A 16,340-nucleotide genomic window follows, 5' to 3' on the forward strand; every position below is an offset into this window, starting at 1 on the left:
AAGGGCTTCAGTGAGTATTATCACTATTTGTCCATCTTTTTCAGAGAAAGATAACTTCAAAAATATTGGAATTGAAGACTTACAAATATATTGTGCACAGGCCCAAATCCTGAGGTGGTGTAAGGGGTTGTATGTAGGTCTGAGGGAGCCTTAGGCCCTGGTCCTATGATGAGCTCTGTGTTGATGTACCATTGTGCCCAGGTATAGCTCCATTGATCCTATAGGCTACTGCACAGGGTCCATTCATGTGAGTCTCACTGTTGGATCAGGACCTATGGGAGTTAAAGCACACAATCTTCCAGCATCTCAGTGTGTATAATGTGTGGTCTGCTTACTTACTTCTGTTAGTTACTTTTCTTGCTCCCCCTTCTAACCTCTTCTGGTTCCAAGCATCTGTGTGTTGTAATACTTAAATTCCCTTTCACCCACATACATGTGCTTAATGATATAACTCCTATAACTTTTACCTTCTTACATCTCACTTTCAAGTTTGGCCCAGGAAAACAAAACAGAGACAGTTAAGCCTTATAAAGTATAGTAAGCACTACAAAAAAGAAAAAACCTGAAAGGCAGTTAAAATTGCATTTCTCTCCAGGAATACTATTAACTCTACAAAGCAATGAAAATTTAGGGCAGGTGCCCTATTTAATGTTTGAAATGGAGCTACTTTTGGGACTTAAAGAAATTAGTGTAATATGTATACTGTACCAAAAAAACCCAAACAAACCAGTAACCCTGAAAGATTTTTCAGTTCCTGCTCCAATTCCCAGAGACATTTAGTACATGATTTTTCTTCTGTGTACTGTCTTATAATGCGGAGGTGTAGCTACTTATTTTTTAGAAGAATAACCTTTCCATTTTTGTTATCCCAAGCTTTGACAACATTTTCTGATAGTCAGCCTTTTAACTACTAAACAGATGTGTAAAGAAATGAAAAAGCTGTGGGTAATCATACCATTTGTATGGTTACCAAAGCCAAAATTCAGCAAATAGACCATTAACTCTCCATGAGTCAGGAGAGTTCTGTTTAAAAAGGAAAAGTGAAGGTATACAAATTTGAAGGAAAAACATGTCAAAAGAGAAGAGTAACCCAAGGTGATAGCTGTTCTCACTTCAAAATTTGTGATTTCTTTTAATCACAATGTCATTAGATAAGAAAGCAGTACTGTACATGAAGTGTTTCCAAAGGGGTAGATGGCTGTCCTATTGGCTAACAAATGGATGAATACTTTCCACTTATTCCTAACCATTTGTTTCTTACTCCATTCATCAGTGCACAAAGATCTCTCATTTGAGATAGTGACACTTAGACATGAAACCTGGAAGCCTAGGGCTGCACCCTGCTGTCATATACATTTTATGTATTCCAGTTTATGTGGATGTGTAGATCTGAAAAAAATCTGGACAATTCAGTAACTGACTTTACACATTACTTGACTAGCAACATATCTAAAATGCTACAGTTGAAAATGTTTCTTGACAAAGTTCAATAAGTATGTGGTAGCAGAGTTACAAAGATGACTTTTTTTTGAGAGTTGGAAATTGCTAGGACAGACCTAAAATCACTTATGGTAAACACGCAGTCTTGCCATGACAATGATTGTTTCTAATAGAGCTACTAAGTATAGTTTATAACTGGTGAGCAGAAAGGCTGAAGATTTCACTTTAAAATGTTGCTATTAGAATTTATACAGGCTTGTTTGGCATTTATCCACACAAGAAATGAGAAGTGCAAATCTTGCATGTTAAATCCTTTTGCTATTAGTAGCTGATTTAATATGAATATCTGTTTGTCTTGTGACTAGTATTAATTTTTTTTTGTGTGAATTCTTGTGTTTTATTCCAGACAGGCAACAGGCCAGTTTCAGGATCTTGTATGCCCCTGGGGCAAAGTACGTATGAAAGTATTAGAAGTGATTAGAAAGTAGCTACATCTAGTAAACAAGTTTACCTGAAATGCACAAAGTATGAAAACAGGATTTATGGATTAATTCTAAAGTAGTGTATGATCGTGGTGAAACTGTTCAAAAAACAGTCCCCGCCAGTGTTTTGTGATATTTTCCAATTGGTTCCCTCTTCTGTTTCAGATGATACTCCTGTCTGTAGTTGTCTATGGCATTTCCATGAAACCACGATGCTATCTGGATATTGACATCTGGTATTAAAAACAAAAAAGACATCTTTTTGTATTTTTTTTTTTTTTTTTTTTTTTTTTACTTTCAAAGTTAGATTAAAAAAAATACTGCTCTCACTTTCCTTATCTAAAATTAATATAATAAAAACATAGTGGTACTTTTTTCATTTTAAATGTGTTCTTCCGAGACTGGATATTCATCAGGAGAAAAGTGCAAATCAGATGGTGTACATGTGCAAACAGCTAGCCCCAAAAAAAGACAATTATTTAGCACCAACTAATGTTAGCAATAGCTGTGAGAGGCAATGTTACTTATATACAGAATATGCCAATTAAATGGCATGCTTTTTATTTGTAAATTAGAAGCCAGGTTGTTCTCTTTTTCTCATAAGTTTAATGAACTGAAGGTTCTGAAAAAATATTTTCTTTTCACATTAAGCAGTTGTAAGAAAGCTGAACTAATTGCTAGTTGTGTGTGCTAACCGAGGCAAACAGCAAGAACCAAATACATTTTTAATAGGGCCCCTCTTGTTGAGGTCTGTGGGAGTTTTGCTGTTGACTTAAATCTGAGCTGAAATGGACTAAAGTAACAATAGAACTTGTTTTCGTTAGCCTGCCCAAGAAATTTAAGTAGGTATATAAACAATCACTTAGGTCTAAGCTTTTGGCTGTATTCATTCGTGTATGTGTACAGTACTCTCCCAGTTACTAGACTATCTGCACTGCTGTCCTTTCTTGTGTCCTATTGAGTCCCCCTGTTCCCCAGTATCATGTCTCAAGTCTACCTTTTCTGAGGTGATGTTCACAATTTGGCCACTCTTACCTAACAGGCTGTAGCCCAAGTCCTGGTCCATCATCGTGACTACTTTACCAGGCCCAATGGAGTTTGGCACCTCCTGGCTTTTTACTCAAGGGGTTTGACAGCACACATTTTGCAGTGATACAGAACCAGCTACTTCGAAACCAAGCATCATTTCATTTCTCAAAGTCATAAAGCTGGTAGGACACAGGATAAAACACATGCTTAGTCACATTGGTCTGTCTTTCACATGACACATTCTCTTTAGCCTAGCTAATTCCATCCCTGCCACCAGGAAGTGGCACACAGTGCAGAAGCATGCTCCCAGTCTGTCCCAGACTGAGTGTCATTTCACGGACACGTTCTGGACTGTCCCTCTCAGATCATCTGATCCTTCATTCCCTTTCCTGTCCTTTGAGGTATCCCTTTCATCCTAGGCTTAGGCCAAGTATATATGACAAAGTTTTGTTAGCATAGCTGTCAGTCAAGTGTGTGGAAGAAACCCCCTAGCCAGCAAAGCTATGCCAACAAAACCGCCACTTGTCGACACAGCTATGCTGACAAGAGTGCTTCTGTTGGCTGAGCTAATGTCTTTCAGGGCAACAGTGTTACTGTGCTTATTGGGTATTAGAGTAGGAACTCAACTAGTTGCTGCTTCTTAAAAGCTGGCACCTTCCCAGCACTGTCTCTGCAGGAGGCGGGGGGAAATAGTGCAAGCAAGGATGGTTACAGTCCTGCTTATGCCTCACATTAGAAAGGAAGAGGCACAGAGGGGAACGCGTGCCAGCAGGGACTGCTTTGCTCCCCGCTGGCGCAGATTCCTGCTGCCTCTCTCCCTTTGAAATATACAAGAGCTGCAAGCGGCTCTTGTACATTTCAGAGGGTATGGCACAGTGGGAGAGCAAGCGCCCCCCCCTCCCATATCAACTAATTGAATACTTGATGGAAATTCCATTGACTGCTTGTTAGCTGATTAATTAAAATTTAACATCCTTACTGCTGACAGAAAAACTCCTTCTGTCTTCCTCAGCTGCATCTATGTGAGGTGCTCTGCCCATGTAGCTTTGTTATGTAGACAAGGCCTTAACCTTGAGGAAAGTAAAACATTGTAGACTGGTTGGAGCCAGCTAAGCAAGTTCTCTCCCTCCCTGATTGCCAAGTATTTCTTGTGTTAACTCCTGTGAGGCTGTATACCTGAGAGGCGCTTACATTTCCTGTTTGGTTCTAGAACAACTCTTTTTACTGGCTCTTTTCATTCAGCTGTATGCATTCAGAGTCAGGAATACACAACTGAACAGGGAAACAGTCATTCCTAATAACATCAATACAGAATAGACATTCTCCCCATTCACACAAAACGTAAATCCCTGCTTCAGCTCTATGGAAACTTAAAATTAACATTATTGGAGCTCTGATTGAAAACAGCTGCGTTCACTGAAGGTTAACTCTAAGGAATCCACTATTCCTCTATTCCTTACTATTCAACTCCTATTTCTAATACACATTTGGTGATTATTATATCTGTGTTGTCCTCAACCCTCCAGCTGCCTAAGGAATATCTACACAGCATGCAGCAGAACTTGGGGACCTCGGCTTGCTCTGCAGTGCTAAAAGTAACCTTGTAGGCATTTGGGCTTAGGTTCTTGAGCGCTAAACTTCGAAGACTGTGCTCCAAACATTGACACGGTTATTTCTAGTTCCATAGCACAAAGTCTGGGTCTGAGGACCCCACCTGCTGACACTCGCTGCTGTTCGCTGTCCAGATGTCCCTCTGGGGACCATTACAACATGACTGTATTTTTTTTTCTTTCTCTTTTTTGATTCCATGGGGGTGTCTGACAGTGGAATTTCAGGGGGAAGGTGCAGAGTGTTATCTCGGAGGTAACTGAAATTGTAACTAGAAGTTTTAACATTAGAAAGTGTAGGCAGTTAAGAATGCCAGTGAGAAGTAAATCATAAAAACACTGATGGGGCACAATACATATGACTTTTTTCATTTAAAAGAATAATTTCTGTGAATCACAATTTTTAATACCACAATTTTTAACAAATATTAATAGATGTGGCTGAACTGAAACTTTGAATCCAAAGTTCTACAGTAGTGAAGGATTTAAATTCTGGAAGCTAAACCACTCCTTCCAATTTTGGATTTGGGAATGGCAGACCCTCAGCCAAAGAAGGTACTCTGCAGAGAGCTGGAAAAATGCTTCCTAAAATTGAGGTATAATGTGTCTCCGCATTCCCTCAAGTTGGGACTGTGCCTAAGGAGCCACAATGAAGACTTTTATAAATAGCATGGTCTTCTATTGAGTCTGTGGGAAGTAAGTCTGGATTTAAGTTTCCTAAACCTCCTTGAATCACAGTGAGCATCTTTTACCTATAACTGCCTGACCCATGCCAAGATCAAATACTGTAATTCTCCAGGAACTGCCTTCTCTTTCAAACAGGAGGGTAGCAGAGAATTTTAAAAAACAGATGTGTAGCTATAGCTTGAGAGTACATTCCAAATGCAGATGATTTAATGTCCCTTCACTAATAAATGTACTAATATTTTTTGTAGAAATGAAACAATTATGCTTAAAAAAAAAACAACAGTACCAAAATGGTACAAAATCTCCAAAGGGTGAAGAAATGTAGAGATATTTTGCAAAATAAATTAGTGCAGTGAATTATCCTAACAACATTTTTTATAGCTAGTGGGGACCTGATTCTACAAGTTGCTGAGCACTATAAATTGTCATTAAATTAAATGGAATTGAGATGCTTGGCTCCCACAAGCCTGGGACCAGGAATAGTAATCATAGAATTCTAGAACTAGAAGGTACCTCGAGAGGTCATGAAGTCCAGTCCCCTGCCCTCACGGCAGGACCAAGCATTATCTCTATCATCCTTGATGTCTGTCTAACCTGCTTTTAAATTTCTCCAGATGGAGATTCCACAACTTCCCTAGGCAGTTTATTCCAGTGTTTAACTATGCTGTTAGGGAGTTTTTCCTAATGTCCAACCTACACTTCCCTTGCTGCAATTTAAGCCCATTTCTCCTTATTCTGTCATCGAGGCCAAGGACAGCAATTTTTCTCCCTCTTCCTTGTAAACTCCCTTTTAGATACAGCCACTCCGAGTTATGAACGGTCGAGTTATGACTGTTCGCACTTACGACCAAAGCTGCCATGGAGCGGTCGTAAAGGCAGTTCCCGAGTTACAAATGCGACTCGTGCTTACGAACAGCGTGGTCACATGTAACTCAATGGAGTCCGAGTTACGAACGGATCAATTTACGGCCAAGAGTTTGGTCCGTAATTTGTTCGTAACTCGGGGAGAGGCTGTACTTGAAAGCTGTTATTGTGTCTCCTCTCTTTTCTTTTCCAGATTAAACAAACCCAGTTCTTTGTCTTCCCTCATAGGTCATGTGTTCTAGACCTTTAATTGTTTTTGTTGCTCTTCTGTAGACCTTTTCCAAATTGTCCATCACTTTCCTGAAATGTGGCACCCAGAACTGGACACGATAATCCAGTTGAGGCTTAATCAGCACAGAGTAGAGCAGAAGAATTAATTCTCATTTCTTGCTCACAACACTCCTGTTAATACATCCTAGAATGATAGTTACTGCTTTTTTTGGCAACAGAGTCACGTAACTCATTTTTTAGCTTGTGGTCCACTATGACCCCTAGATCCCTTTCTGTGGTACTTCTTCCTAGACAGTAAAGTCCCATTTTGTGTGTGTGAAAATGACAGCTCCTTCCTAAGTAGAGTACTTTGCATTTCTTCTTACTGAATTTCCACAGACCATTTCTCCGGTTTGTCCAGATTATTTTGAATTATAATCCTATGTTCCAAAGCACTTGCAACCCCTCGCAACTTGGTACCATCTGCAAACTTTATAAGTATACTTTTTATGCCATTATCTAGATAGTTTTAATGAAGTTATTGAACAAAACCTGTCCCAAAACTGAACCCTGTGGAATAACAGTGTTCCAGCATGACTGTGAACCATTGATAATTACCCTGGGAATTATCCAACCAGTTGTGCGCTTGACTAATAGTAGTCCCATCTAAGTAAATTCCCCTACTTTGTTTAGAAGAAGTTCATGGGAGATTTTGTATCAAATGCTTTACTAAAGTCTAGATATACCATGTCTTCTGTTTCCCCCTTATCCACAAACCTTGTTATCCTGTCAAAGAAAGCTATCATGTTGATGCTCGTGATTTGTTGTTTACATATCCATGCTGACTGTTACTTATCACCTTCTTATCTTGCAGGTTATTTTCAAATGTATTCCTTAATTATTTGCTCCATTATCTTTCCTGGTACAAAAGTTAAGCTGACTGGTCTGTAGTTTCTTGGGTTGTCCTTTTTCCCCTTTTTATAAATGGGCATTGTATTTGCCTTTTTCCAGTCTTCTGAAATCTCTCCCATCATCCATAACTTTTCAGATATGATAACTTATAGTTCGGATACCTCCTCAATCAGCTTCTTGAGTCTTTTAGGATGCATTTCATCACACCTGGTGACTTGAAGCCATTTAATTTTTCTAAGTAATTTTTTTAACTTGTTCTTTTCTTAGTTTAACTTCTGAACCTACCTCACTTTCTCCATCATTCACTATGCAAGGTATCCAATCTTCTTGATGACCCCCCCCGACCCTCCCAAAAAAAATCAGTAAGCGTCTCTGCTACTTACACACTTTCTGTTGTTGTTTTTCCCTCTTCTTTGAGTAATGGTCCTACCCTGTCCTTGGTCTTCCTCTTGCTTCTAATATATTTGTAGAATGTTTTCTTGTTACCCTTTATGTCTCTAGCTAATTTGAGTTTTTGTGCATTTATCTTGCCCCTGCATACTTGTGGTGTTTGTTTATATTCATCCTTTTGTAACTTCTACTACAACCTAGAAAAACTATCTGGGCCAGTCAGCCTTAGAAATGGAAAAATCCTAGCACAAATTGGTAAGTCTGTATGAAGAAAGTATAACTTAAGTTGCATGCTCAGTTATTCCTGTAGTCTGGAGATCACCATCTGTCTCCCTAACCTTGGCATCAGTACAGGGGCATATTTTTCACAAGAATGAACCATTCCTGAATAATTTATATGGTTATATTGGGCACAAACAGGCTTTTCTTCCACATCCGGCATAAATGTTTTCTTCTGCTAACATTTATTGGGAGGAAATTCCTACGCTGTATTGATGTTTGTCTTTGAGTTCATCTGATCCTATCTCAGGTTAATGTTTGGAGTAGCATAGAATCTTGCTCTTGTTTGTGTTCAGAGAAACTTTAATCAAAGCTCTCATCTTAAAGTAACCACTAGTGGTTAGGTTGCTTTTCTGGTGGAAATGTGTCTAGATTCCAGTACCGCTGTAGTTAAGAAATGTAAGTATAGGTGAAGCTGAACAATGTAAAATAGTTGATACACATTTCTGGATAAATGAAACCTAAACCTACTTTAAATGGCACTGCTGACTTCAGTGGGAGTTCTAAGTGTAGGGTGATAGCAGAATATGGCCAAGTAATAACATATTAATAACCAAGGTATTAGTTATTTATGAAGACTTGAAGGGCACAGTGAAACTTGTGGTGATGCATGGTAAAACGCTGGTGTGTGGAATTAGGAGGGTTTTTTCTTAGAGGATTTGAGTAATATACTTTTAGCTCTTAATAGAGAAAATATTTTCCCAAAGATGTAGTTTTGAAGCAAGCCATGTTTGATCTACGGGTGGGTGCTACAGTTCTTTTAGTCATTTCAGGTGAATAGTTATGTATAGGGAAACCTTTAAAGAGATTGCAATAGTAAAGTCAAATTTGTTCATGAGGGAAGAACAAAGTTGAATTAACTTTGCCAGAAAGGGGGAGGAGGCATTTCCAAAGAGGTACCAAGTGACACCCCTCTACTTATTTGTTCAAGAAAGTAATTCTCCTTCAAGTCAATAGGACTACTCATATGAGGAAAAGAAGTAGGATATATTCTATAACTGAGCTAGGCAGAATTTAATTTTTATGAAATAATTTTAGCAGATACGTAAACTTCTGATTATCCGGCACCTTTAGGACCCAGGGGGTGCCGGATTATCAGATATGCCAGAGTACCGGAAGGGGGGCCATGAGGGGTCTGGGGTGGGGTCAGCGGGGAACTGAGCAGCATGGGAGAGGGCGGCACTGAGGGACCAACCCGGAAGCACCCCAGCTGCTCTGTCCCTGGCTTCCCCAAGTCAGCCGCTGCTGAAACTGACCAGTGGCTGACTTGAGGAAGCCGGGGGCAGAGCAGCTGGGGTGCTCCGCCCCAGGGCTTCCCCAAGTCCACCGCTGGTCAGTTTCAGTAGCGGTGGACTCGGGGAAGCCCTGGGGCAGAACAGCTCCAATTGTCCGGCTGGCCGGAGCACTTCCGGGTTCCAGTTGGTGCCAGACTATCAGGAGTGCCAGACCACTGGATGCCAGACAATTGGAGTTTTACTGTACCTGTTTTTATTTTAAGTTTCTTTTAAGTATTTCATTTTTCACAGTTGTGGGAAACTATGGATGAGATCAGATAATTATTTAATGACTAGGCACTGAGATTCAAAAAGTTAAAGCTTTAAAACGATTGGAACACAAATTATCAACATCACATGTCAAAATATAAAAAGTAAACTCCTTAAACTCAGTTTTCAAGAAACATTTTGTCTGTTTTTGGCCAGCTGTACATTTCAGTAGTTATCCCTGGAAATATTTTTCATGGGTTTCAGTGTGAGATGTTTTCAGGCCTACTAATATACAGTAACCTACCTACCCTCTCCCCCCTCCATGGGGCTGGAGTGTCAGGGGACTGAGGGTCTCAGTTGGGGCCACATCAGTGAGGGGTGTGTGTGTGTGTGTGTGTGTGTGTGTGTGTGTGTGTGTGTTTTGGGGGGGGGGTTGTTTTTTTACGTCTCACTTGTGTGGTCCCTGACTGATTTTTCTGTGGGTCAGTGGACCCTGACCCAAAATAGGTTCCCCGTCCCTCCCATAAATAAAGACAATGCTGAAACGTTTTGTGTTGGACATATTATTTTATTTAATGAAGCCTGGCCAACAAGCTCCCAACTGGGGCCAAGCCCCCATCTGGCCGCAGCATAATAACACTCCTGAACCGCCCAGAGACCCAAACCCTGAGCCCATTCTGCACCTCAGCTCCTCTCATCCCCAAACTTTTGTACTACCCACATCCCCATTCTTTTGCCACAATACTCCTGCACCATCCACACACTGCAAACCTGTGTCCTGAGCCCATCATATACCCAGTCCCCTGCCCAGAGTCCCTCATGCACCCCAACCCAAACTCCTACACCTCCACAAGCCTGCATCTTGTTCAGCCCCCCAACACTCTTCATCCAGGAGCCCCTTTCCTGAGCTCGCATCCCCTTCTCCATCTCCTCCTGCACTGAAATTCTCTTTCAGAGCTTGCACCTCTCACCCCCTTCCCACACCCAAATCCCTCGTTCCCACCCCAGAACCTGCACCTCCTGTCTCAATCCAGTGAGAGTGAGTAAGGACTGGGGATGGCTTGTGATGCAGAGGAGGGGAATGCAGGGCCTCAAGGAAAAGGTGGGGTCTTGAGGAAGGGATGGGTAGATCTCAGCTAGCCCTGACTTTTAAAAGTGACCTTGGGTGTAAAAAGGTTGGAGACCACTGTTGTAAGGTATGCAGCTGCACAGTTGCAGTTCAGCTGCTCCCTTCCCCCCTATCCCCCCCCCCCCCCCGCCTCTTCTGCACTACCGCTCTTGACATCTGCCTTGGAGCTGTTCTCAGGAGCCTCCTGCTTGCTATGCAAGAGAGGAAAAGGGGAGGCATGTTAAAGTCAGATGCCCCACTCCATCGAGCCCCCCCTCTCCCTATGCTGTCACAGCTATAGTCTTGTGTCTGGACTTCCTGGCCTACTTACAAGGGCAAGGTACTTGAAGTGAAGCCAATACACATCTGACTGCCCCTCTCTCTAACACACTCATACAGTGTGTGCATCTGCTGGCCGGTCTCTTGTCCAATTGGGCACTGTGCAGCTGTGGATGCACCATTCTGTGGAGAGAATGATGCAGGATAACGTGGGTTCATCATCATGTTCCTCTTCTGCAAAGAAGTGTTTGCAGCCATTGCCATGTGTCTGTTATGGGTCCTCCCTCGGCCCAGTCCCTGCGGCCTTGTAGAGTGTGAGGCTACATTAACCATGTGTTAATCCCCAAGGGCTCAGCCAAGTGCTAGTTCATCATTTAATAGCAAGACATCCCCTGGGAAATAGTCCACCCTCTGACTCCTCCAAGCTTCACAATCATCATTGCTCTGTGTAGTATTAAACTGTTCAAAATTGTTTAAAACGTATACTGTATATGTATATACTATCTTTTGTCTGCTGGAAAAAAATACCGCCTTCCCTTAATTCTTATGGGGAAATTGGATTCACTTAACATTACTTTGCTTTAAGTAGCATTTCTCACAACATTAAATGAGGAGTTAACTGTATTAACTACACAATTTAAACAGCTTCGTGTGCAAGTGAGAGTGCTTTGTGTAATAACCTCTGATTCGAGTTCCTTCTGAAGTAAAGTTTTGTTGTTTTTTATAATTCAATGCCCAGTCCTGCAAACTCTCCTTCATGTAAGCAGTTCTACTGATTTCAGTAGAACTACATGTATGAATATGGATTACTCAATTGAGTAAAGGTTGCAGGTGTTGGGTGTTCACTTTACAGATTCTTACGGCAGAGAATGTCTTAACTATGTTCTGGACAATGCCATGAAAATTTATGGCCCTACATAAATATTTTACAATAAGGATGTGAGTGGCATTATATCTCTGGCAAAAGCAAGTTTGAACTCAGAAAGGATGACCATATTGTTTTTAGTGTAGCAAAAGCTAGTTGTACTAAATGACATCATAACCAAACCATTTGAGCATGATCTTGCATTGTCCTGCTTCTTGCAATGCTCTAGCCTACTCAATGTTTAACATAGAAAGGAATATTACACTGAGATGACATAATGCTGAATGCCTTTTGTGTTGATAGGTATCCATGAATGGGTTGATGTTCGCTCCTGGATCCAGATGACTTGCAATTTAGTTCAGAAAGGTATGTTTGTATGCATCATAACACTAGTATGTAACGCTGATAAAGTGAAGCGGGAATTAAAATATGCAATTTAAATTCTTTATCTTCAAATGTAAATGCCAAGGAATCCATAACTTAGCCAGTGGAGAATATGATTTATTTGTTAACTGTGTTGCTTTACTGCAATTAGCATGTACAACATCACTCATTACCTTGCATCTTTGGAGATACAGTATGTCAGTTTAGCCACAGATCTTGGGTCCCTTGGGCACCAAGGATGTGCCATCACAAATTTAGGTGTAGATCATGGTTTACACCAATTATTGCATACATAAAACTTGTCTTGGAGTCTGTTCATAAACCAGTCTTTGACTTCATCTGTTTTTTTATATAAACATGCCTGGAATATAATCTTGAATGATGGAGGGTCTAGTTCTTAAATACTGCTAGGTCTGTGAATGTGCCTGTACCTAATGGTGACATCAACTTAGACTTCCCATCTATATAAAATGACCTAATTGCAAGAAACCAAGGGAGTTGCATGCAGTGGTGTTTCAAGGGGAAAAAGGAATCTTTCAGATTGTGTTCAAGGACCAAAGGGGGAGAAGGGAATGCAGAAGATATTTAATTGGATTCCAGTAAAAGGCTGATAGTATGTCTGGGCAATCTTGTTCTCCAAATCTTGTTTACTATTTATCTATATCAGGGCTACTCAACTTTGGAAGCCCCAGGGGCCACAATGATACTCACAGCACATACTGAAGGCCACAACTGAAGTGTGGTTGCATATACATGCAAATAGCTTCTTTCACACTGACGGCATGAATACAAAGATTAAGGCAAGACTACACAACACACAGGCCCCATTTAAGTGAGTTCTGCTGACATTAACAAAATGCAATATTTACCTGATTTCCACCCATAAGACAGCACTTTTAGTGAGCAATTAAACTACTAAGAACTTAACTACTAAAACGCATATCAACAGAAGACCATTGTATTGACTACTTTTTTGTTTTGGCTCCCACATGTTGAGCCCCATGTAAACCCAAACCGAACCACGGGCCGCAAACAAATGGGCCCATGGGCCACATGTTGAGTAGCCCTGATTTATATTAGCTTTTTGCCTGGGAGCCTCCCTTGTGCTAGATGCTGCACTAAACCAGAACAAAAAGACCATCCCTGTCCCAGAGAGCTTACAGTCTAAGTAAACACTAAAAACTTTATTCAAGTTGGCTTGAATATGAAAAAAGACAGGTGAGTTTCAGAGTTGAAGGCCTATATAACCAAAGGAAGTTGACAAGTGATCACTTGTCAGCTATCTAGTGCAATATTATGCTTGGTTATGTTGCTAGATCTGGGTTCATTGAGCATTCTTTCATAATCTAAAAGACAGAGTAAACAGCATGTTATTGAATATCCACTGATACTAACTAGGAAAAGTTACTGATATTATTAAGAAAAGAAATAATATAGACTGACCTATACAGATTAGGAACATGGATGAAAATTACAAAATTAGAATAAACTTGGGGAAAATGCAAATTAATATCAGGAGTAAAACAATGCCAAACATGTATCTACCTATTGGAGAGAGAAACTTGTAAAACAGTAATGTTGAAAAAAAAAATTAATATATGCGCACATGCATGCATGCATAAAATGTAAAAGATGGTGAAAGTGCATAGCAAACGAGGCATGTTATATACTATTAGCCTCTTTTCAACTCTGAAAGTGAGAGGCCAAAAGAAACTCTCAACTAACTTTTTTTTTTTAGGAGAGTCTTTACACAATTTATTAACCTACTACTATTCTCTCTAAAAGAAGCTTGGTAAGTGGGGGGGCGACAAATTAAATAGTATTTATGGTTTTAAAAAGACTTGTTTGTCCCTTAGATGTCGTCTGTTACTGAAAATGGAGATGCCCCTGCTGGAAAACAAAATGAGGAGAAAACCTATAAAAAGGTAAATGTGACCAGTAACCTTCCTTTTCTAAGGTTTTTTTCCTCTTGTATCCATTTAGTGTAGAGCAGGCATGTCCAAAGTCCGGCCCGCGGGCCAATTGCGGTCCGTGTTCCGGTTTAATACGTCCCCCCAGGTAATTTGGCAATATCTATCTTTTATGGCCCCCAACGAATCCGTATGTATTGAGATGAATACATTGTAAAATCTCAGTTAATGTCAGTTGGTCTAAATCAGTTATAAATATATTTGACACAACATGTATACTTGGTGTTATGTTCCTGTTCATATTTTTTGAACTTAAAAGTTGACAGACAACCTTTATTACCAATAATATGTAATGTACTTTACAATGTTCCTGACATATATTTCAGCTTCCTGGATTTTTTTTTTCATCTGGTCTTCAGATATGAAAGGCAGAGTGATTTAACACCTGTTTAGATTTGTCATCCATGTGACGAAATGAAAAGTATGCCGCTTGCAATAAACTTTGCATAAAATAGTTAATTTGCATTTAATTTTAATGGTTCAAAGAATGTCAGGCAAAATGGTCGGCCCTCACGCATGTTCACTTCATCAAATTGGCCCTCTTTGAAAAAAGTTTGGACACTCCTGGTGTAGAGTATCAGTGCTACAGCTTGTCTTCTAGAAACTTAAGAAGAAAAGTGGTGAGCAGCCCGTGGGCCACATGCGGCCCATGAGATATTTTCTTTGACTGTTGCCCACAATCAGGGTTACCAGATTCAGCTGATTTCCATCCAAGTCTTCCCACCGGAATTACTAACGTGACACACAGGTAAAGCAAGGGCACGTGAAGTGTGATGCTTGCTGATTGCACAGAATACTCACTCTGCAAGCTATCCACTTCCTCTGCATCCAATCCGTGCTGCAACGATTAAATTGGCACAAAAAACAATAGTAAGTACACGAGCACAGTTGGCAAAACTATCCTATCCCAGTAGACCAGTGAGGGGCAACCGAAGCTAGTGAGTGGGCTGCATGAGCGGCCCTCCATCTCAGTGGGCTGCACGATTGTTGTACTCAAGACCATCTCTTGGGATAGGGTTGTCTTGCTAACTGCGCTTGTGTACGTAGAATCTGCGGGGCTTTGCCGATTGAGTTGTAGTCAGTGCTTTGATTGGATGCAGAGGGAGTGCAGGGCTGTCACAATGTGTACAACCATCCCTCCCCCTCCCACTTCACATCTCGTTGCTTTTGTAATAGGAAAAAACTACATGGGCGAAAACCAGCGGAATCTGGCAACCTTGTGAATAGGCGATGGTAAACAAAATGTCTCGTGGGCCACACGTAGCACCCCAAAGGGCCCCCTGCCGCCCTTGGGACACAGGTTGCCCATCACTGCAGTAGACCATGTTGGTTACGACAGTCTTGCAGAGCACTGAGATGGAGAGCTGCTCGAGTAGCCTGCTCACTAGCCTAGATTGCACACTGCTGGTCTAGAATGTATTTTCTTGGACATTTCTCTGTGTGCATAGGAGTTTAACACTTGAGAATTCCTTCTACGCCTTAAAAGTAGAAGAAAATGGATCTTCCTCTCCCTGAACTTTGCACTTGTAAGTCAAACATTCATGAGGTTAGGCCTTTGGATGCTATTCACTTCAGTCCTTTCTCTTTTGTAACAGTATACCAAGATCGATACCCAGTGTGATTACTCAGTATTAACTTTTTAAAATACACACCTTGATATAGCATGGGTAATTCTTAGCTCCTAGCAACAGAGATATTTCTGTTGCTAAAAACACTATTGTCAGAGAATCTAGTACAGTAAGTTCTCAAATGCTTCAAATGATTTTTGCTGTCTCTCTTGACTACAAATTAACTTTCCTTCATATTTTGTGTGGTTTTTGTTTTGTATGGGTTTTTAGGTAATTTTGTTTAATAGATAACTGAATGCCTTTTATTTATTTCTTACGGCGGTAATCTCTATAGTAATTGTATGTGTGTCAGAGTGGAACAGAGACTGTTTGGGTGCTATATGGTAACTTTCTTGTTGCTGCTGCTTCCTCTTCTTGATTTTATGTGGGTGACACTGAGAGTCTCTTATTGACAATGATAGTACCCACAATAAGCTTTTTAAAATTAAAAATGAAATACAAATGCAGGAAAAAAAATCAATATCTTAAGAGAACAAATTCTTGGCTGCTGAAGTCTGTTCTCTCCTTTTGGTTACTGGCACTGCTTCTTGCAGTACGGACGTTCCCTTTGTTATGTGTTTGTACAACACATAGTACAGCTGAGCTCTGGCCTGTAAGTTCTTGCATTACCAATAATAAATGATCATTTTTCCATGTGTGCAGTTTTGATATAACTCTGTTGGTAAAGTCCAGGAGGAATTTAAACATTCCATTCTAATTCTTCCTTTCCTTGGCAGCCATGC

At 40.5% G+C, this 16,340-nt stretch overlaps 1 protein-coding gene across 3 annotated transcripts in view; it reads left to right on the forward strand.

The window, feature by feature from the left end:
* PIP5K1B (phosphatidylinositol-4-phosphate 5-kinase type 1 beta) overlaps positions 1-16,340 on the forward strand; it is a 162,508-nt gene that overhangs the window by 48,933 nt on the left and 97,235 nt on the right. For all 3 annotated transcript variants that reach the window (XM_006137852.5, XM_006137851.5, XM_075931678.2), the window contains exons 2-3: positions 11,940-12,002; positions 13,877-13,945. In XM_006137852.5, the coding sequence (XP_006137914.2) occupies positions 13,877-13,945 (69 nt within the window). In that variant the 5' untranslated portion in view covers positions 11,940-12,002. The remainder of the gene's footprint in view (positions 1-11,939; positions 12,003-13,876; positions 13,946-16,340) is intronic.

Source organism: Pelodiscus sinensis, chromosome 6 (genome assembly GCF_052426305.1).
Source record: "Pelodiscus sinensis isolate ZL-2025 chromosome 6, ASM5242630v1, whole genome shotgun sequence".
In the NCBI taxonomy this organism is placed as follows: Eukaryota; Metazoa; Chordata; order Testudines; family Trionychidae; genus Pelodiscus; species Pelodiscus sinensis.